General features: G+C 36.1%; 1 protein-coding gene across 1 annotated transcript in view; it reads right to left on the reverse strand.

Annotated features, from left to right (window-relative positions):
- Ndst4 (N-deacetylase and N-sulfotransferase 4) overlaps positions 1–21,833 on the reverse strand; it is a 309,646-nt gene that overhangs the window by 18,155 nt on the left and 269,658 nt on the right. The window contains exons 8-10 of the mRNA XM_048456956.3: positions 13,131–13,227; positions 3,760–3,883; positions 1,736–1,910 (exon numbers count right to left, since the gene is read on the reverse strand). Of these exons, the coding sequence (XP_048312913.2) occupies positions 1,736–1,910; positions 3,760–3,883; positions 13,131–13,227 (396 nt within the window). The remainder of the gene's footprint in view (positions 1–1,735; positions 1,911–3,759; positions 3,884–13,130; positions 13,228–21,833) is intronic.

Raw genomic sequence — 21,833 nt, forward strand, 5'->3', positions numbered from 1 at the left:
TCTATCTCATTGTTTTTCTTTTTATTGACTTTTACTGACTACATATTTCTCTGCTCCCCTACTTGCCTCTCCCTTCCCCTTCAACCCTCTCCCAAGGTCCCCGTGCTCCCAATTTACTCAGGAGATTTTGTCTTTTTCTACTTCTCCTGTAGATTAAATCTATGTATGTCTCTCTTAGGGTCCTCACAGCCCACAAATCACAATCCCAGAAAACCTACTCTCTATTACTTAGTAATACTATGGTAATAGCTTTGAGATTGACATCTCTGAATGGTCCTTTGAACCATCTAATCTATCATCAATCTACCAGATTTGATGATGCTTTCTAAAGAAAACATTGTTGTAATATTGTCAGTTACTCTGATGGCAATCCTAATGGATTTCAGACTCAACTTTTTAAGCCTCCATCTGGGTTTTCTTTGGGGCCACAATGATATTACCGTTAACACTTTATGTGGGGTATGAGATTTTATAGTCAGAGTAATTCATTTATAGTATTATTACTTTTATCATTAGCCTATCCTCCATATACTTGATGCTTACTTATCCTTAAGTTTTATGCCAAAGTTCATTTGGACTTTATAGAGTGTTCTCAGCATACCTTTACCAAATTCCTCAAAGTAGCCTAATAAACAAATGCTAATTGTATATTGTTATGTATAAAATTAAGATAAAAACCCATTCATTAACATCTGATTAATTAAAATTTTATTAAATATAGCATCACAATATTCAAATATATACGGCTGTACATTTACTTTTTCTTTTGCTAATATTTTATAGATAGAGCTTCAATGTACCTAAACATTTGTCCATTCATTTGAAATTTTCCTTATTATAAATTCCAAAGTCAGTAATCACAGTAGAAAGAATTTTTAACCTATCTATTGTGTTATTATCATTTGTTTTCAGAAAATATCCAAATACATTTTTAGTGGAATATTTGAGAACTTTATCTTTACATCTTGCCAACAAACATATATAACAGAGTCTTGTCACTTTATTAACAAGGCATTTTAATTTATATTTTATGACCTCCAAGTTGGCCATTTTTACATAAAGTTGAGTGATTATATTTAATGTATAGGTTTCTGTTTCCTTTGCTCACTTGCTACTGATACTAGTATTTATTCTTTTAACAAGTTGGAGATCATGTGTAAATTAAAGCATAAAGTAATTAAAGATAGACTCCTTAGATACTGACTTTTAGTTTAAATACATTTTGACAGACCAATATTTTAAATGTATGATTTAGGAAATATATCAAGGCTTTTATTTGTTTATTTTTGTTTGTTTGGCTGTTTGTTGAGAAAGGGTTTCTTTATAGGCTCTCCTATAGCTAGCTAACTAGACTGGCTACCCCCGACTGGCTTTGAACTTCCAGAGATTCATCTGCTTCTGCCCCCTAAGTGCTGATATTAAAGGTGTGTGCCACCACTGTAAAACTACTTACTGCTTTTTCCTGATTTTATTGTTTTAAATTCATTTACCAATTCTGTATGAGTTAAATATTTAGCTCATTATAGTTGACTGAAAGGATACATAGATGGATAGATGAATGGATAGATAGATAGACAGACAGACAGACAGACAGACAGGCAGGCAGGCAGGCAGGCACAATATCTGGTTTCGGCTTAGATATTTTTACATTTGACCCTTTAGTATATCTGGGTTTTATTTAATTATTAAATCAACTGCACCTGAATTTTCTCAGCACACTTTTCTTCATTCATACCTGGTACCAAGAATATGCCCTGTCCGAGGGGTCAATGAGGATAGTAATGATCTTGGCTTTGGGAACAAGAGATGCAGCTCTCTTGGGAGCCTCTTCTGAGTGGAAGTAGTTAGCACTCTTTTCAAATAGGAAATCACTGGTAATGTTGGAAGGTGTCGGAAAAAAGTCCATATACCTACAGGTAAGAAGAGATGATTAATTAATCTGGGCAGTATTTATTATTATTATTTGCCATCCTCTGAATAGGAGGAATTTGGACAGGTCTTCCATTTGTTAGCATCAAGTTCAAATTAGTGTGCTATAAAATCACTCAAACAGTCACCATGCTGTGTACTTCTGATGTGAAAGCAACCCAGAATCTTATGCACTTATTACTTATTTAAACAGCAAAATAGATTAAGTGAGTTCATAATGAATGAGGGGATATTATGGTGGATTTGAGCTGGTATTCTCTGCTGTCACAAACCAAATCTAAAATTACAGATTTTGCCTCTAAAATGCAATATTGTTCCATCTTGCCTGACTGATATTTTAAACTGTAAATGTCTGTTTGCAAATTTGAACGCTAATGTTCTTAAAGTTAGATTAAAGTTCACAAGACAGAAAGACATGTAAGTCAAAATACCCATTAAAAAACTAAACGGATTAAGGCATAGCAGTCTCCTTTTTAACTTCTACAAAATTTGGTAATATATGCAGTCATATCAGCACATTATAATTTATCTAGAGTAATGAGTGGGCTATTTTCCATCAGTTGATCCTGCTATGCCTCCACGGGTTCACTCTTCCATATGCTGTCAGAACGCTCCTCTGCGTGTAGATTATGGAATCAATATGTTCTGAGGATAATTCAGTACAAGACTCTAATTATGTGTGTAACCCTCTTTACAGCTCATCACTTCTCTCACCCTCAAATGCTCTAGAAAAAAAATAATGAGAGCAATTAAGAATCCATAGAAGACCCTTATTTTCCTCTTTGACATTTGTTATTATGTTTCCCAAATGAAGAGCACTGAAGAATCTCATCTGTATTCTTGCTTCAAAATTTGTGTTCCATTTGAGCTCAGAGAAAGAGAAAATTGCTTTTCTTTCTTTAATAATTTGCCTGTAGTTCTAAAATGTAAAAGTGAGATAAGGTAGTAACATCACTGATACAGAAGGAACACAGTTTCACTCAGGTTGAGAAGTGAGGTCTGTCCAATGGCATTGCCCTTGTTGGATCTTAACCCTAGAAGTGTCATGTGTTATGGAAACACAAATTTAAATGTTAGAAATTGTGCGTTGAAAGCAATTTTCCTCATATCAAATTTTCCTTAAATTCCTAGTGAACATAAATACAGGGAAATCAAATCCAGGATCATATTTTTTTTTTAAAGTTAGGATACAGCCAGACATTTTTTTAAACACACTGAATGCCATCTCCAATATTAAATTTATTCTATTTTAGCTTATGGAAAGTATTGTTCTGTTAAATGTTTTCTGTCATTTATCAAGTACTAATTAATGTTCTTTTGTTTCTGAGTGTAATTGATATGGTTTAGGATGAGCTCTATTACAGTTTGCATGACAAATATCGCCTACATTGAAATACAACATATACTGCTCATGTAGTTAATGAAGACGCATGTCCCACAGTATAAAATAGAGCAACCCCAGGCATCAGTGGGAAGACAAATTATGTGTTTAATAAAATAAATGGAGAAAATGTATAATAAGAGTATGCTTAAAGAGAATTTTAAATATTCTTATGAATAATTCTGATGAAAAATACCCTGCACTGTTCCTTATTCAATCATATTAACTTACCAGAAAAATATTATCATTATTGCACTGTCCAAATCAAATTATAAGCAACACTGATTAAACATATCATCATTATAAATTAATTTCTAATTCACTGTGGTAGAATTGAGCATAACAAATTTATTCTGTAATTATGCAGATGCCATGCACACATTTGTAATTGCTCTGCAATGATGGAGCATGTGTTAATAATGGAATTCATTTTTTGTTGTTATTCTTACCACTCAATCCCCTTGTGATAGTTGTTGCCATTAAAAAACTGAACCTCTTCAAATGTTTTTGGGCTAGGGAGATTGCTGATGATGGAAGGGTGCATAAGAAGAAATAAATAAAGTGCAGTTGTTCCTATTACAAAGAAAAGAAAATGCATGTTATATGTTAGTAAAAGAAAAGATTAGAACATCAATATCATATTTTAACCAAACATAAAATTCAGCAGAACATTTCTTTCCAATGTTTCCTTATCACTAAACAGATGTACTTCATTTTAATAACAATCCAAATGTGTCTCTGTGATCCTATTAACCTAAGTGTCTGATATAATGTTGCTACATAGCCAAAGTAAAGTCGATGAGAGATTCAATCAAGGTAGAATTCAAGAAATCCGTGTTTCAATTTCCCTTTGGAGTAAAGCATCACAGACACAGAGAGAATCTATGTTTTTGGCACCTAAATCTGGTGAGTCATTGTTGATTTTTAATTTCATTCAAGTAGATAAAAATACTTGATAGATTTTGATATGTTATTCATTACATGCCACAGGAATGTTTGGTCATAATTCTTGATCAGAAAAGCGCATGTGTTGACCTCAATAAACTTGAAGTTCACATGTGTACTTGACTCTAGGACATAGCTAATAAAAGCCTTGAACAGAGGCTTGAGAAGCAAAAGACACTAACAACAGATCTAAAGGAGTCATCACTTAGCATGGAGGAGGTATTAGACACGCAGCATTTTAAACTTATTAAGCATGTGGCTTTAAGTTTGATAGGTTAAATCAAACAAGGAACAAAACATTCTTTAAAATGACATAATATTTAAGCAATGAGAATTATTGTAGCAGGTTTTAGTTTTCTGAATCTTTTTTATGAATACCCTTTAATTAATTCATTATTATTTTGAAAAAAGTAAAATGATAGGAAAAAAACATTCTGCTCATTGAGCTGTTATTTAAAGACCCTAATCCCAGTATCGTACATCCTATGTAGGGAGTCTCAGCCAAGACAGCTCTTCCTTGACAAGTGTTCTAAGGTAACACACACACTGTACTGATTAGGATTATTTTTGGTTTGTTTAAAAAAAAAACTTAAATTGAAAAAAAAAAAACTAAAACAAAAGTTAGATACATGTTAAAGCCATCTGGAAAGTGGAAACATCCAGTGCGAGAATACTTCTGTCAGAGCGGGCCTGCAGGCTACATTAAGGAAAATTATTAAATAATGTTTGATGTGGGAGGGTCCAGCTACCCCTAGGGAGGAGGCCTTGTGAAGTAAGACTTAAGAAGCGGATAAATGTGAGCTTGGAAGCAAGCTAGTAAACAGCATCCATCCGTTGGTTTCTTCTTCAGGTATTGACTCCAGGTTTCTGCCTTGAGTTCCTGCCCTTACTTCCCTCAGTGCTAGACTGTGATCTGGGCATGTAAGAAATAAACCATTTTCTTCAAAGTTGCTTTGGGTCATGCTCTTTATCACATGACTAGAAAGAAAACTAGGACACACAGGCCTTGGAAAACTAGTGCCTGGGCAAGCTGGGCTTGGGTGAAGTTTTCTTCCTTCCTTCCTTCCTTCCTTCCTTCCTTCCTTCCTTCCTTCCTTCCGTTCTTTCTTTCCTTCCTTCTTTTATCCCTCCCTCCCTTCTTTCTTCCCTCTCTCCTCTCCTTCCCCCCTCCCTCCCTCCTTTCCTTTCTCCCTCTCTCTCTCTCCCTTTCTCCCTCCTTCCCTTTCTCCCTCTCTCTCTCTCTTTCTTTTTGAGACTAGATTTTAAGTACTGGGGTTATATTTGTGTAAATGCAGGGATTTATGAACTTTAGAAGCACCTGCTTTTTTCTGAAGTTATTCTCATTTAGGAAGCACTTACAAACTAATTTGTCAAAGAGCCCCCGATTCGTGTAATGCGGTGCCTGTGATTAATTCCTCCATAAGGCTTCTAGTTGGTGGTACTGAAATCCACAAACATACATATATTAGTGAGATTAAAATCTGATCACAAGTGAGACATTTCTTTTTATGTAATGGAAGCAAGCTAGATCTCAGTACTAGGTTAGGTGGGGAAGTTGTTTCTTCTATGTATCACTTTTTATGTTGCAACACAAAGGCCCAAAAAGGATTTTTACCTTTTAACAATACTATTTTTATTGCAATGCGCTATGGGACAATGGTCTTGTACTCTGTAAAGATTTGTCACTTGTACTGGTTTAATACAACGCTGATTGGCCAGTCGTCAGACAGGAAGTATAGGTGGGGCCACCACAGCAGGAGAATTCTGAAAGAGGAAAGGCTCAGTCTGCAGTCATCACCAGACACAGAGGAAGCAAGAGGAGAATGACTCACTGATAAAAGCCATGGGGCTAATACAGACAAGAATTATGGGTTGATTTAAGATGTAAGAGTTAATAAGAAGCCTGAGCTAATAGACCAACCAGTTTATAATTAATAAAAACTTCTGTGTTTCTAAACCTCTGTCAACAGCAATATTTTTAATTTCTTGAGAATTTTGTACATTGTATTTTTATCTTATTTATCACCCCTTTCCTCCTTCATGTTTCCCAAATCTATCTATCTTCCCTTATTACCCAACTTTGTATACTCTTCTTTTTAGGTCATCAAATCAAATTTATGCTGCCTATGTGCTCCTGGATATATGGAATTCCACACCCTCTTATCTCTGAGTATTGGAAGAAGAGGGTGTAGAAGAGCATTTGGTATCTATGTCTCATTTAGGCCTGCACACTCCACAGTCCTCATGCTATACTCCTTGAAAAGTTGAAGGTCTGTCTGTTCATTTTTATCTGTTGCAAACAAGAAAAATCTTCTTACTCTATGAGTATAATAATAAGTCATTAGTAGATAATTTAGTACTATTCTCATTTGGCAAAGAATAGTAGTGATTTCTCCTGTAAGTCCCATGGCCTTTTAGGCAATAGATTCTTGGTACAGAGAATGTTGCTAGCTGCAGGGTTAATCTTAAGGAGAAGCCCTTACTTCTGATCAGAAAGTAACTGGTTGTTCACAGGATGCTTATGCTACTACCGAATCCAGTGTATATATGTGTTTTGCCAGGCTAACTGTTAGTACTCAGAATGCAGAGCTGGATAAGAGTGATAATTTTGTTTCTCCTCCAGTAGCATGCATAACCGTATTCAGAATATAAAATCTAACCAAAATGGATGAAGCTTACAGGCGAGTACCAGCTTGATTGCTCCACGTTCTGTGGTATCTTTAGCAATAGAGTTTTGTCATCAAGTTCTATAAGGTAACAAAGAATATTTGAAATGACTTGAAATGTTTGGTTAGTGAGATCTTACTTTCCAATATCTCCAAAAATTGTATCTCTTTGCAATTTTTGGTAATGGCTGTTTTAAGGCTGTGTGCCTAGTAGGGACTTGGTTGACTCATTCTACAGTAACTACATGTAAACTGATTTGATATATGCATGTATTTAGGAAGTTTCTACAGTATTGGGTTTATATATAACTTTTTTGAAAGGTATTTTATGTTATATATTCCTCTCAATATTTCTTCTTCTACCTTGGCCTCCTCCTGATCTAACCCTTCCATTTCACTACTCTCCCTTGATCCTTTATACCACTGCACTCTATCTCCCCACTGTTGAAAGTCTTCCTTCCCAGACCTTTGATAATTTCATGACTTCTATATGTATTCAAAGAAACACACATATTGGAATAATCAACGCTCTTCTTTATTTCTTTCTCAATATGTTTGTTATTTATATATAGAAAGAATGCTGAATGTTGTATAATAATTTCAATTCTGCTTCTTTACTTGAATGTATTAATCAACTGTGTTTTTCTACTGGAGTCATTTTTCTATTGAGATTCATATCTATAAATAAGAATACAATGATCTCTTCCCTTATTATCTGTAACCCTTAATGCTTTCATTATTTTCTTATTGAGCTAGCTAAGACTCCAAATATTCTGTTGAACAGACTTAGGAGTAGAGTGGACATTATTATTTTTTCCCCAATTTTAATAAAGACGCTTTGATGTTTTCCTTATTTAAAACTATGCTGGCTGTGGCCAGTTGTGTTTAAACATGTTTAAGACTTATGTATGTTGATCAATCCCTGCAATTCTGAGATAAAGTTGACTTGATTATTGTAGATAACTTTATTGTTGTTTTCTTCAGTATAATTTGTAAGCATTATATTGTGAAGTTTTGCATCTATGTTCAGTAGCAAGACTAATCTATAATGTTCTATTTTAAATAGCTCTGTCAAAATTTTGTATCAGAGTGATACCAACTTTGAAAAAAATGTAAAAATATTTATTCATTTTTATTTTATGAAATAGTATGAGAAGTGTTAGTGTAACTTCTTTTTTAGTTTTGGTAGAATTCTGTATGCAATCCATCTGATCCTTGGAATTTTAGTTGAGAGAATTTTAATTTCCACTTTTATTATATCAAATACTATGTGCATTTTTAAATAATTTATTTCATTTAGCTTTGGTAAGGCATTGTACACATACATTATATAATATATATCTGGCATATTTTTATACATTTGCACATATTATATTGTGTGCATTTATTTTAGATTTCCCAGTTTGCTGAAACACAGATTTTTAAAGTATGTTTTCATGATTCTTTGAATTTCTTCAATCTTTGTGGAAGTCTCTCCCTTTTTAAATAAAATTTCATTAAATAGAATCCTCTACTATTTATTTTGGTAAATTTGCCTACTTTTAAAGAAAATATTGTAGCTCATTTAAAAGCATCAACTCTTTATTTCATTGGGTCTTTGAAATTTTTATTTCTATTTTTATTGACTTTTAGCACTGATTTTGAATATGCCATCTCTCCTAATTTTCTGGGTTGTTGTTTTTAGTTCTTTAGACATTAAGATGCATCGTTAAGTTTTTGGCTTGAGAGTTTTTATATTTTCTGATATAGGCCTACAATAATATAAGCTTTGTTGTACCCTATATATTTTGGTATGTTATGTTTTTAATTTTATTAAATTCTAAGCATTTTAAAAACTTCTTTCTTGGTTTATTTCTTACTTGAAACAACACAGTTAATATCCTAGAGGATGTTGTTTGGTCTCTATGAGTTTATGTTTTTCTATCATTTATATTGCTGTCAATTCCTAGTTTTATTTCAATGTGGTAAGATAGAATACATGTTGTTATTTCAGTTTTCCTGAAAGTGTTGGTACTTGTTTAATGTTCTAAAATGTGTTCAATTTTGGAGAACGTTTGATGGATTGCTAAAAAGAATGTGTATTCTTCAGTGTTTAGGTAAAATGTTATGTACATATCTGTGAGGTCCACTTGAATTATAATGTCATCAAATCAATCAGGGGAAACTTGTTCCAATCTCCTAGGTTACACTTTTGAAGACAGGAAGGTTGTATTTTATAAATAGAAGACATAGGATAGAGAAATGCCACAAAACAGAGAAAATCAATAATTAACACTGCTATGTAGTAACACTTTCCTAAACATAATATCTTCCTGAATATTTGATAATTTAAAATAAACCTTTTAAACCATAAAGTTTACAAAGACATATTTCAAGTCCTATAAATCACAACTATCAACCCAGACTATTATACTTAGCAAAACTATCAATTAAAATTAAAAGAGAAATAAGTGAGAACTTGAAAAAGTAATTTACAACTACTATGCTGACTCTAAAGATGATACTAAAAGGAATGTGTCAATCTGAATAGGTGAAGCACACCTAAGAAGTAATAGTCTACAAAGGTAATGTGGACTGGTTGTTGGTCTCAAAGACAGATAGAAAAAAAGGATGTTACTAGGCCTCTAAGTATACAGGTTATAGCATGGTGACTGGAGAGTCTCTAGTGGAAAGCAAGCTTGAATCTGGGTCTCCACACCAGTTGAGCAGACTCCTTAGCTGTCTTTCATTGCCTAGTTTTTTTCATGAGGACTAGTGTTAACTGACATGGTAACACACACACACACACACACACTCCACAAAGAAAAACAAACAGCCAAAAAAATATAAATAAAATTCTGGGCTTCCAATTCTAGACACCAGTATTTAGAAAGAGTCCAGGTAGTTACCCAAGAGGATATTAGTGAGGTTTCTAACACTCAAAGTTTAGATACCACAACACTAGCTACCCAGTTCAGAGATACTGACTTTGAAAGCCCACTGTTTGGTTATTCAGCTATCACAAGGTGACTAAAATGTTCCAAAAAATGTCTGGCAGCAGATTCTTTGAAAATTACAAAAATGGTGGAAATAGTGGAAAGCAACTGGAGAGAAGATAATCCGAGAAGAGAAAACTGAAAAGAGCCAAAATCACTGAAACAGTGAGACTCACTGCCTTTGAAGTTCCAGAGGGCTTCAAAACGTCCTGACATTAGGAAACTGTGGCCGACAGCTACACAGTGCTTGGCTCCTGACTTTAAAGGTTCACCTCTTCTTCAGACCTGAGCAACTACAGTTTCAAGCTGTAAAATCAGGGAGGTCTGAGTTTCCATTGCTGAGTATCTAGAACTGTAATTTCAGAGGTGTGCAAGTTTGGTGTACAGGATCTCACATCTGCTGACCCTGGGAAAACCACCACTTATTTCCATTCTAGTGGAGGGAAAGGGCCCAAGAATTTAAATGGAAAACAATCCTCAGGCAAATCTAAAACCTATTTGAATGTTAATTACTTAAGAAATAATCACTGACATAAATCTGTGAAAGGAGAAAGAGAATGAGGAAGGTGGTTAAGAGGTGAAAACAACTTGATAAGAAGCTGACTGCCAGCCCAGAGGAAACACCTCAAATGCAATAAAAATTAAAGTCATTAAAGCTATGAGAGGAGTCTCAGAGAATGAATCTGATTTGCTCCTGAAAACAATATATCACAAAGGAGAATGTGTGAGAAGGACCACACATTCCAGAGAAAAGTGTTAGATTCAGACAGGAAGATGGGGAGGGATATGAAACCCAGGGGACTCTTAAGTTGTGTTTTCAGACTTAAAAATTACATGATGATGGGGATTAAGAGAAAGAAGGGGTGCAAGAGATTTGAGGGGTTTTTATTAGACTTACAAGAAAATTGAGAAAATTGATAGCTTAAGATCTGTTAGGAGTTGAGCATGGTTGGATCAGGGCACAAATAAAGGAACGCTTTAAAGTTACTGCTGAATATTCAATAATAGATATTTTATGACCTCACTTAGAATAAAGATTTTTTTTAAACATTCATTGGCTGTGAAATTGTGCCCAGATCTGTCCTTGTGATCTGAGCCCTACACCTTCATGCCATCAGGTTTCAATAGATGTGAAGTGACCTCTTGTCCCCTCGGGTAGGAAAGAGAAAATACACTCTAGCTTGGCTTTGTCCTCTTAAAACCAGTCATTAATTCTATGTCTGCTGCCAAAAGATGTTTATATTTTTGTGCTCTGTTTTTATGATTCTTTCCAGCTGCCTGTTGTGCAATCCCTTTGATGCAATTTGTGGAGCTGGAGGAAAAGGTTTTGTCTTAGCAATACTCAAAAAAATCTCAAGCAACCCTTTACCTTTAATGTGCTGGACTAAGCCAGGCAAATTATGAGAAATTAATACGGAACAAATTGCACTTCAAAGTGTGATGCTGTTAGACATCCTTTTCACACTGGTAACACTGTTTCCAAGCATGAGGGTGCAGAACTGTCTTAGTTGAAACTGGAGACGTGATGTGAGCTGCCTTAATTCCCAGGCTTCTCTGTCCGTCTGTCCCTTGTCATTACCTGGCTGATCACAGCATAGGGTCTCATCTCGGTTTCAGTAGCGGGAAAATCGGATCTCATTTCCTCCTAGTCTCACAATAACTTTAAAAAGAGGAGTTCAAAGCCCAGTTTTGTACTTGATATTTATGGTAAGAAGTGATCGTATCATGTTTAGGTTGCTGAAATTTAAGTGTCCTCCAGGGTGGGTAATTAAAAGGTACATGAGACTTCCCTTCAGGAGATTTGCAATCTCTTGCAGCAGTGGACATTTTGCTAATATCTGTGGTTGAATTTTTTCAAATCATTAGAACCATTTTTAAGTTAAATAATATATTCACGCCATATGAATATTGAAGTGTAATTCCTCTGCTTTAACTCCTTATTTCATTGAGAAAGTTAAAGAACATCAGCAGCAACAACAAAAAACAACTAGAAGCTTTATCATTGTCACATTGATAGGCCACATATTAAAATCTAAAGGTATAACATATTGGTTTGATAAATACAAATAATAAGGAGGAAAATGATTTATAGTTAATAATGTGTGGTTTTCTAGCATAACTAAACAGCAATAATATTCACTGACAAATGATAGAGGATCTGTCCTTAAATGAATTTTTTAACAAAATTTTACAACACAGGGATGTTTTATTTCTTTGCTATTTATTCTCAAGTTGTCAGTGGTGTAGGGAGTTGGTAGGAAATTAATGCACATTTTAAACAACAAAAACAAGATCTATTTGAAAATATGTGTTGTCTTTCTACCCATCCTGCATGTGTTAATTTTCTGTTGTAGTACAATTTATATTCCTAGGGGAAGAAAAGATTTCAACAACTAATATCTAACTGTAAAGAAATTTTGCCCACAACCTTTAAAAAGATGTACTTGCATGGATTACAAATGTCTTCGTCGCAGCTTATTTATCGTGGCTGTTTGTTTTGTGTTATTGTTCGGGCCCTCCCTGATGAGGGTGCTTCAAGTCCAAGTAGTGAACTCAAGATACAGCAACTCAATAAAAACTTTAATTAATCAGGGTATAAGCAAAGTATATAAAACTGTCACACACTGAGGAAAACATAAAATATTCTAATTGAAAGTGTCATCTCTTTGGCATAACACTTTCATTCTCTTTTACTACATCCTTACACAGTTGTCCTTCAGTACACAAGAAAATACCAAAGGAGAACAGCCCGGGGAGCCTGGGGCATAGCAGAAAACAAGCCTACAGCACATTAATACTTAATGATCATTTTTAACAACACACATATAAAGTAATTTGCGAGCAATAGCAACCACAGTTCTGAACAGGAATCGACGCAATGCTGATGTACTGCCTGAATCTGCGTCATGAGTCATCTTTTCATGACTTTACTCAGGGATGAATTAGGCAAAGTCACAAAAAGTAAAAGCCAGGGAAACGCTGACATTTAACCTAAAAAATATCAAAACTTTGATACGTATATTAAACAAATTTAAACTCCACGGCGAAAGCATCCAGAGTTCAAGTCTAATAAATGGCCACAGCAGGGTCTTTTTGAGGCTTGTAAGATAAAAGATCTACCACAAGGAGGTACAGTAGTCCAACAATGAACTTGGATAGGTCACAAAACCCCATACTGTGATGCCACAAATACGTCAGAATGACAAAGCAAAAAACACCACTGCCTGGCCTTACCTGTTTTCTGAGGCCCAATTACAAGGAATTTTGGTAAATGATCACAAGTTTTCTCCCTGGACCAGATGTCTTTGTGTCGTTTGTCATCGCACGGATTCTGCAAGAGAGAATAACACGTCTTACTGAATCCTGAACCCTGGCTGCTACGTCTTAACCATGTTTCAAGTAAGACAGGATGAGATTCTTGCCTGATCTCCTAGAGCTGGGTATTACATCCTGTTCTGGCTCTTTGAGTCTCAATTCCTTTCCTCAAGCAGTGATTAGCTGGGTCCCCTACCCAAGGCCACGTAAACCACAGCCTCGAATCATTCCTGCTGCGATGTTCGTGTGATTTATGGCAGATAATAACGGAGACTCTGCTCTGTCTGTGGTTTGTGTTTTAGCTGTGTCTATGCATCAAAGTTTTTTTCACTTGACTGAGCCTCCCTTGACTCTAGTTTCACAGCCTCTCTTTTTCTTTTCTGTTTTTTTGTTGTTGTTGTTGTTTGTTTGTTTTGTTTTCAGCACTGAAACATCTGTATCTTAGAGGCTGGGTACTTTATTTTCAATATAAGACGGCTTTCTTTGGAAAATGTTTCTGAAGGTATTACTTGTTAGATGAGTTGTTTTGAATTATGATGCTTCCAATCACATTGCCAAATATAGGTTAAAAAAATCAGTTTCCCATATTGCCTTCTTTCTAGGAGAGAGTATATGTTTATCCAATTAATGATGCTAGGTCTGTCAAGAAATGTTTGCACAAATAAACCTCCATTTTCCAAATAGAGAACAGGTTGAAATTTTTTATGTTCTTTCAACACTTATTAGTAAATTTGTTTAATCTCACCAATTTAATTTTTCATTTCAAAAAATAAGAGGGTGAAGCACTAAATGACCTACCAAGTACTTTGGATTATAAATATATGGCACTATGGTTTTAAATATATTTTTAACTTTTAATTCATTTGGTAAAATTATTTTCTCCAAGTAACATTTTGGCATATTTTTCAAAATGTGTCAAGCTTTTTTCTCATATTATTCAGAGGTGGCACACAGCTTCTCCTTGGCCCGTTGGCATGATGTTCTTTGCACCAGATGAAAAACAAGAGAACACTCTGGCTGCCTGGCTCAGAGAAAGGCACTGGAGAGGGTGAAAACTTGAATAACCATATGTTCTTGTGATCCCAGGTACTTCAGTGACAAAAGCAGAGTTGTAAAGATTATGAGTTCAAGACTAGCTAAGACACTGTCTCAAAACCAGTCCAGACCAGAATAGAGACATGATGGAACTTTGAACACAAAGTTCAAATTTTAGAGGTGAAGACATGTGAATAATGCTGAAACATCCTGCCTGTGGCAGAGGTGAATTTTACATCTTCATCCCTTACTGCTAAAATGAAAGCAGAATGCTTGATCACTGTCCTTTGGGGGTAAGAGGCAGCAATATTTGTAGAAATCTTTGAATGTGGCCGTAGATCAAAGAATGGGTTTCAGCCACGTGTCCTACAAGACTTGAGACACAGTGGCATCCATTGCCACACAATGTCTGGCAAACCATTGAAATGAGTCCCAGTGCATGTCACATACCCCTTAGAGCTTATGACACAGACTATCATTTGAAGCAGATAACTCAAACAGTTTCATATATGGCCAAGCTCTGGAAGAAAGAGACTTTCCCAATGGATAATGTAATGATATGATTATTTTCCTCATCAGAAACTTGTATTCATGTTCTGCAAATCAGAATTCTAGATATATCCAGTAACATTTCTTTATAAGATGGAAGTGATATATCAGGGATTGGTCTTTAGCATATCTGAGTATCTCTAACAAGATTCCCATGCTCCCCTGTCACCTGCATTTTCCCATGGATGCCTCTCAAGTCTCTCATTTCTGACTTTCATGATAGGTTTCTATAATCAGGTGAGGTTTGTGGGAGGGTTGACACATATTTTGGCAGCATCCTAAAATAGATTTTTGCTCCAGTGTAGTTCTATATGAAATTGTTCCTACAATTACCACTTAACAGAACCTTTAAATGGGCAGAATTTAGGGTAATAGAGCAAATTTTTAGAAGACCTGGAGGTCTTTACACTTGGAGGTCTGTTTGAGCCAATCATCGTAAGTAAAATAGACACTGTATTTTGAGAATAGGACACTCAGACTGCTAGGTCACTGGGTGCTCCATACTTAGCTACCTGCAAAATGTAAGGAACAGCAATCATGATAGGAGAAGTGTTGGATATCAGTTAGAACAGAGTCTACTACTGGTTTTGCCTCACAGATGGAACTATCTTTGTTTGCTCTGGCACTGCCTCTCTGATAGAATGCCTGGAGAAATTCATAATAGGAGAGCCAGTGGTGCAGAACATAGCTATTGCTACAGCATCTGGTCCTGAGACAGTACCAGAGACTCCAGGAGAGACTTCTAGTAATGAAAGCGAGAGTCCAAAGTGAGGAGGTCCAGAATAGAAGAGAAGGGGGGAAGAGAATGTATTGACAGTAGCGTTGGCACAAAATGTAGCAACTGGGTTACAGATCCTCACAGCAAACTTCTTCTGGGTTTCCTTAGGAAGAAGGTTGTTGGAAATCTTGTGAAAACTGCCTGTTTGTAGTGAACCATGAGAAGATATGAGAAAGTGACCGGACGTGTGGTATTTCCCGTGGAGGATGTTTTTCTGGCTGCTGGAAATGGCAACCGTGCTGCTTCACACAGCTTCTTCAGGCAACTGGACCTCCCAGGCCTTCATCTGTAAATGGGTGGGGGGAGGGCAGATTGGAAATTTGCCCTTAGCTGGGCATCTCCCTCCTGCTCTTCACTGGTGGTCCGTATCCAATGCCTAATTTGAGGGTACAAATGTACCCACTCCTCTCAGAAGGCACAGGTATCTATATGAATAGTCTTCCATGAGGGCAAGGCAGGGCTACACTTTGATGAGGTCACATTCTCACTTAGAACTTTCTCTTTTGTCTATCCATAATTTCCCTTATGGATTTCCCCGCAAAATGTTGCCTCTGTCAATCTCTCTAAAGAATACTGTTTATGGCAGAAGCCACTCAAACCTCATACGGTTTGAAGATGCACACGTTCTAAATGAACTTTACCCCCTGACCTCCTATTGATACTACCATGAAACATAAATATACAAATGTCACATGTCTTTTCCCTTTTTTTATTTGAAGATTTTATATATTCATATTATGTGCCCTGATTCAATTCATTCCCATGTCCCACCCTATAGTTCCGCAACACCGCAACACCCCTTTTCTTTCCCAACATTATATCCTCTGTTTTTAAAACCCACTGAGTTAATTTAGTGCTGCCTGTAGCTGCCCGGATTTAGGACCATCTACTGGGGTATATGTCGCCTCTCATAGCCTGGATCCCAGAAAAAAACTCTCTCCCCTAGTAGTTATCCATTCCTATCGCTCCTCAGGCATGGTGAGAATTCATTTTTATCGCCCCATCCATGCTAGTGCTTTGTCTGGCATGATCTTGAACAGGTCTTGTAGATGCACACTGTGGTAATGATAGGTACATAAGAACTAGCACGCACACTATGAACTCATACCTGCAACTGCCTGTTGGATCCACAGAGCAGTTTGGTGCTAGTCACCTACTACTTCTGACTCTTACAAACTTTCTCTACTGTCTTGATCTGTTTCTGAGTCTTGGGAGGGACAATGATATATATATGGCCCATTTTTGGTTAAATACCAGTAACTCATAAAGACAATAGAAGTGTGGGATAATTTACTTTGGAAAAGTTTAAGCTATATCTCTTGGATTTTCCAATAATTTCATCTATAGAAAAGCTAAAAGTGGAGTGATGCAAGCTGTTAAAGTCAAAATTCCTTCTTTTAAAATATATAAAGAGAAGACATTGCATTTTACATTGACTATTGTCTGTTTCTTACAATATTCTCTTTGTTATCCAATCTTATACCTTCTGTAGTCTAGGCTTAGCTTAATTCTCTAGCAATGTTTTCCATGGTGGCAAAGAAAATTCGGCTTTCTTTCATCTTTATGATTTTTTATTTTATTTAATAATGGAGTGTTCCTTACTGTGCTTAGTACACAAGCCTCCAAACTAGAGATTATATTTTTCAATCTCTCCTGAAGCTGCCTTCTGGTGAAAAGTTCTTAAACAACTGAAGGTGAGACAAATGAAATAAAGACTCCCTTTTAAGGCTAAAGCCACCATCTTTTTGTCTCCATTTTTGTGGTTTCAGTTACTGTTTTCTATAATTAAAGGAGCCTGACTACACTCATAAAGACCGTAGGCAGCAGAACTTTCTGACCCAAGGTACTAGATTATGGTCTGGAACCGAAGTCTGTTTCCTACAATGCTCTCTTTAGCATAGTTAAGGGGCTGGGAATCACATTTCCATCTCGCTTCAAACAAGTATATTTTCACACCACTGCACAACACCCAAACTTTAGCATAATGTGTTTCAAAGTTCTTTTCTGTAAAAAAGTAATAATACGGATCTTGTAATGGAATGTGGATCAATATACTCCTTGCTTCAACTGGAATATTTTGCTTTGAGCTGTACTAAAAACACAGCTGAAAGAACCAGTGATCTTCAGGGAATAAAGTTAATGTACCCCTTGCATATGCTTCTTCTCTCCCTGGTGTATCAGCAACAAATGGTTTACGTCGACCTGCTCATGGACCACACCCAGCAGCACTGCTGGGATTAAGATCGCTCAGACCACCTAGTGCATCCGTCACGCTACATTCTCTATCAGAGAAATGGGAGAGTCTGCTTTAGAAACTTTGAATAATTCATTGTCCTGCTCAATGCCCAAATTTTCAAACAATTTGTAATCAAATTTTTGGCATTTTTTTTGCCTTATGCTAATACCCACTTCAAACTTCCCTCGGCCCAGTCAGTAAGAACAAGAACCCAGAGGGCTTGCCATGTTTTAGTTAATGTTCTTAAGTCTCTGAACCTTAGCTTCCTTATTTGCAAAGCAATGATTAATAGTTTCTACCATATGTGGCTTTTGTATCCATTAGATGCATTACTAGTTTTAAAATAATAAAATCATGTGATATATAAGAAAGTCGATATTATTTTATTTCATATCAGCCTTTTCTTTCCTTTTGCCTTATTAGTAATACATCTTGAACAAAGGGAGTTTAATTAACCACTGGATTATGTTATAAGGAACAATCAATAGGTCTATCTCCTTCCCTTGTGACCACAGACCATCTTCCTCCTGCAATGTCTATATTTTTATGTCATACTTTCTTCATATTTTAACACCTAAAATTATTTTGTTCAATATTCCAATCATTTCCTGCAGTTGAATTGTTGCTATAGTTTATCAGAAGTCCATCTGCAAGACTGTAAATTCTCTGAGCATGAGGCCATCTGCAGTCTTCATTGCTACAGTCTAGCCTATGAGATATTAAATAAAGGCTTGTAGACTGAAGCCTTACATCCAGACTTCCAGAAGACATAATCATTGTGGAGCAGGTTCAGACTGATTGTATGTTCAAGAAGGCTACCCTAGGCTCACTTATTATAGTGCATGTCTTTCCTGCCCTGATTTCTACTTTAAAACTGATGAAAAGCTTTCTGGGCTAAGAAGATGATTAAGTGAGTAAAGGGGCTTGTCACCAAGCCTAATAACCTAAGTTTAATTTTTCAGAATCCATATGATGAAAGGAGAGACTCAGCTTTCCACAGGTCTTCCTTTTCCTTCCATGTGTGCTACCCATGGAAAATAATAAAAGAGTTCTCTCTTTTACACACACACACACACACACACACACACACACACACACACACACGAAAGATAGACAGACAGACAGATAGATAGATAGATAGGTAGGTAGATAGATAGAAAACCCCATAGTTGATAAATAATAAAACTAGTTAAATTGATGTAATTCTCAGATATTGTACTAATAGATACAAGGTTATAAATGCGATTATCTGGTGCTAAGATGGTGGAATACCCACTGCTCCAAATGCTTCATTAATATTACTAGTTTACATCCCATCAGATCTTCCCACAGGTTTGTTATGCTTCTGGCCAAGTGCTCACAACTTAGAAGACTGTCTTTTTTTATGACTGTGTTCTATCTCCTTGGATCTTTCCATTTATATGTATTTCTGCTGTCAACCTTTCCCTGGCACCTTTCCCACCTTGCCTGTTAATTGCAACTATATTGACAAAACATTTGCATTTTCTATTTTATATTCTGGTAGTAGTTGTTTAGACTTTCCCTATGCTGAGTTTCAAGATATTGTCTCATTATTTCAGTACCAATGAATATAATATCCAACTTTTATTGATCACCTTTAACATTCCAGGCATTTGCTCAACATAGATTATTTCTAATCCTCAATGTAACTTGGCAAGACAATTTATTATCCCTTCTTTACAGCTGAGGAAGATAAGATGCAAAGGGCTTTATTTTGGTCTTACTGAAGGTCACACAGGAAGTTAGTTCAAATTTGTAATCTGAAGCTGGTTTTATCTCTGGAGCTAAATTTTGTGTATGTATGTGTGTTATCTATGTCTATCTAGAGAGTGAGAGAAAAGAGAGAAAAAAGAGATGAGAGAGAAAGAGAGAGGAGAGAGGATGGGAAGAATGTGTATGGTGTTGGGGGAGAGGAAAGGACAAAGAGACAGAAACAGAGAATGCAGTTCACAGAGTCTTTTCAGGGGCAGAAGGCAGAAAACAGCTCTTGGTACTTTTATGCTCTTTTCTTTTGTTAAAAATTATTATTTTAATTTTAAAATTCAAGACAGGACAAGGTACTTGTGCAGATCTCTTCTTATTCTGTAATATGCTTGTTCCCTACAGAACTTAAGTAAACAGATAATAATAAATCAAAACAAGCAGTAAGTTACTGCCTTATGCATTTAGCAATGTAGATATTTTTTAATGTTGAAAAGAAAATTAAATTAAAATTACTGCATGCAGCTTATGGTTACAGAGCTAGTCTGAAAATCTGTTGCTATACACTCACCAGGACAAAGCGATTCGGGGGGGGGGGTTGGTACATGGACTATATGAAGCAATTTTATTTTTCAGTGAGTAAGGCAGAAAGGTAAAAGATTCTCTGAAGCAAAAGACAAGACTTCAAAACGGAAAGCAATGCTAATGAAATCCCCTCCATCCAAATAACTAAAACACAGGTTTTGAAAACATCATGCCACCTGCGTCATTTTGAAGGGCAATGTTTTCATGGGCAGGCAGGATGCCTTCTGTTCTCATGAGACCTCATCAGCTCAAACCCGCATTTTCTTTGTGCCTCTGCACATCTGCTTTGTTCCTCAGTTTTCCACCCTTCTCTTCCAGGTCACTGGGGAATTATCAGCTGGAAACTGGCTAGCCTCATGTGGGTCCCATGCCTGTTTCAGGTGGTCAGGCTCCATCCAGACCCTAATGGTGGAAGAATACTTTCATGAACTATAAACTCTACCAAGTTTTTTCCTTTCCTTATTTCTCCTCTACTTGCCTCTTACTGTTTCACCCTCACTGAAAAAGTAGTTATATAAAAACATGCTTTGAACTATTACTTTTATCCTCCTTACATGGCAGTGTTGTTTTGTAACTTCTGCCTATTACATTTCTGCTTTGCACACATCTGTAAAGATCTCTTACCCAGGCTTTATTGCGCAGTGGAGTGACTTCCAACATTCTGTCTTTCACTGTCACTTATGCCTAATACAATCCACATACACTGATGAGATATTTTAATAAGATAGGGATGTTTATTCTCAAGGCTTCAATCAACAAATCTTCGGGGAGCATTTGGGAAACCGACACCAACTCAGATTCTGACTCTATTTGTACTTTAAGAATCCTCTCTTCCGCAAAAGCTAGGGAAAGTCCAGCCTCCCTAAGAGCATTGATCCTTAAGAACTCTGCACAGAGCTCCCGTGACTCCTGGTGGTCTGGTTGTTTCTCAGAGTTCACTCTTCCATCATAGAATAACAGAGGCACCAAGTGCCAGGCTATGGGTTAGAGCTGGTGGGAAAATGCCTTGGTTCTGTGTGTGACTGGGGTAGATGAACATATTAACAATGCTACTGTAAGCACAACGTATCTGTAATTTATCCAAAACACCTTTGTCTTTCTTCCTATATTAGTCCCATATTTATTAAAGTGAATGGTTCATAGAAAAAGCCAGAAGGGGTTCATTTATTCGATGGCTTCCTTTGTTAACAAACGACTATAGTCCCTTTCACATAAAACTCTGTTATTATTTGCATTTTTATGAATATCCTACAGGGAATAAATAACCAACTCAAAAAATCTGGGTCTTGAACTTTCATGAATCAGTTGATTTATTACATGATTATTCATTCAGTGTAACATTCAAGTTACTAGAACTTTTTTAAAGCAGACACAAGTTTCTTGTTTGTAATTAAATAGGATGCTGAATATAGTTTATGATCACTTTAGTTCATAAAGTATGAAAATAGTGCAACTTTAGTTTTTAAGAAGGTCTCTGTAAGTTATTTTCACTGACTGCCCCTTAGGAAGTGTTTCTGTGGTCAGTTTGGTGCATGACAAGAACATATCTGCAAATGATTGATGGGAAACGGAACACCCAAGACTTACGTCATCATTTTCAGTTGTCACAGCCTCTGACAGCCATGGAATCAAAATATTGGTGCTGTACTTCACTAAAAATTAAATAATTAAGATTGGGGAGAATTATTTCCATATTTGAGATACATTCCTGAGAGAA

Source organism: Myodes glareolus, chromosome 17 (genome assembly GCF_982192425.1).
Source record: "Myodes glareolus chromosome 17, mMyoGla1.1, whole genome shotgun sequence".
Lineage (NCBI taxonomy): Eukaryota > Metazoa > Chordata > Mammalia > Rodentia > Cricetidae > Myodes > Myodes glareolus.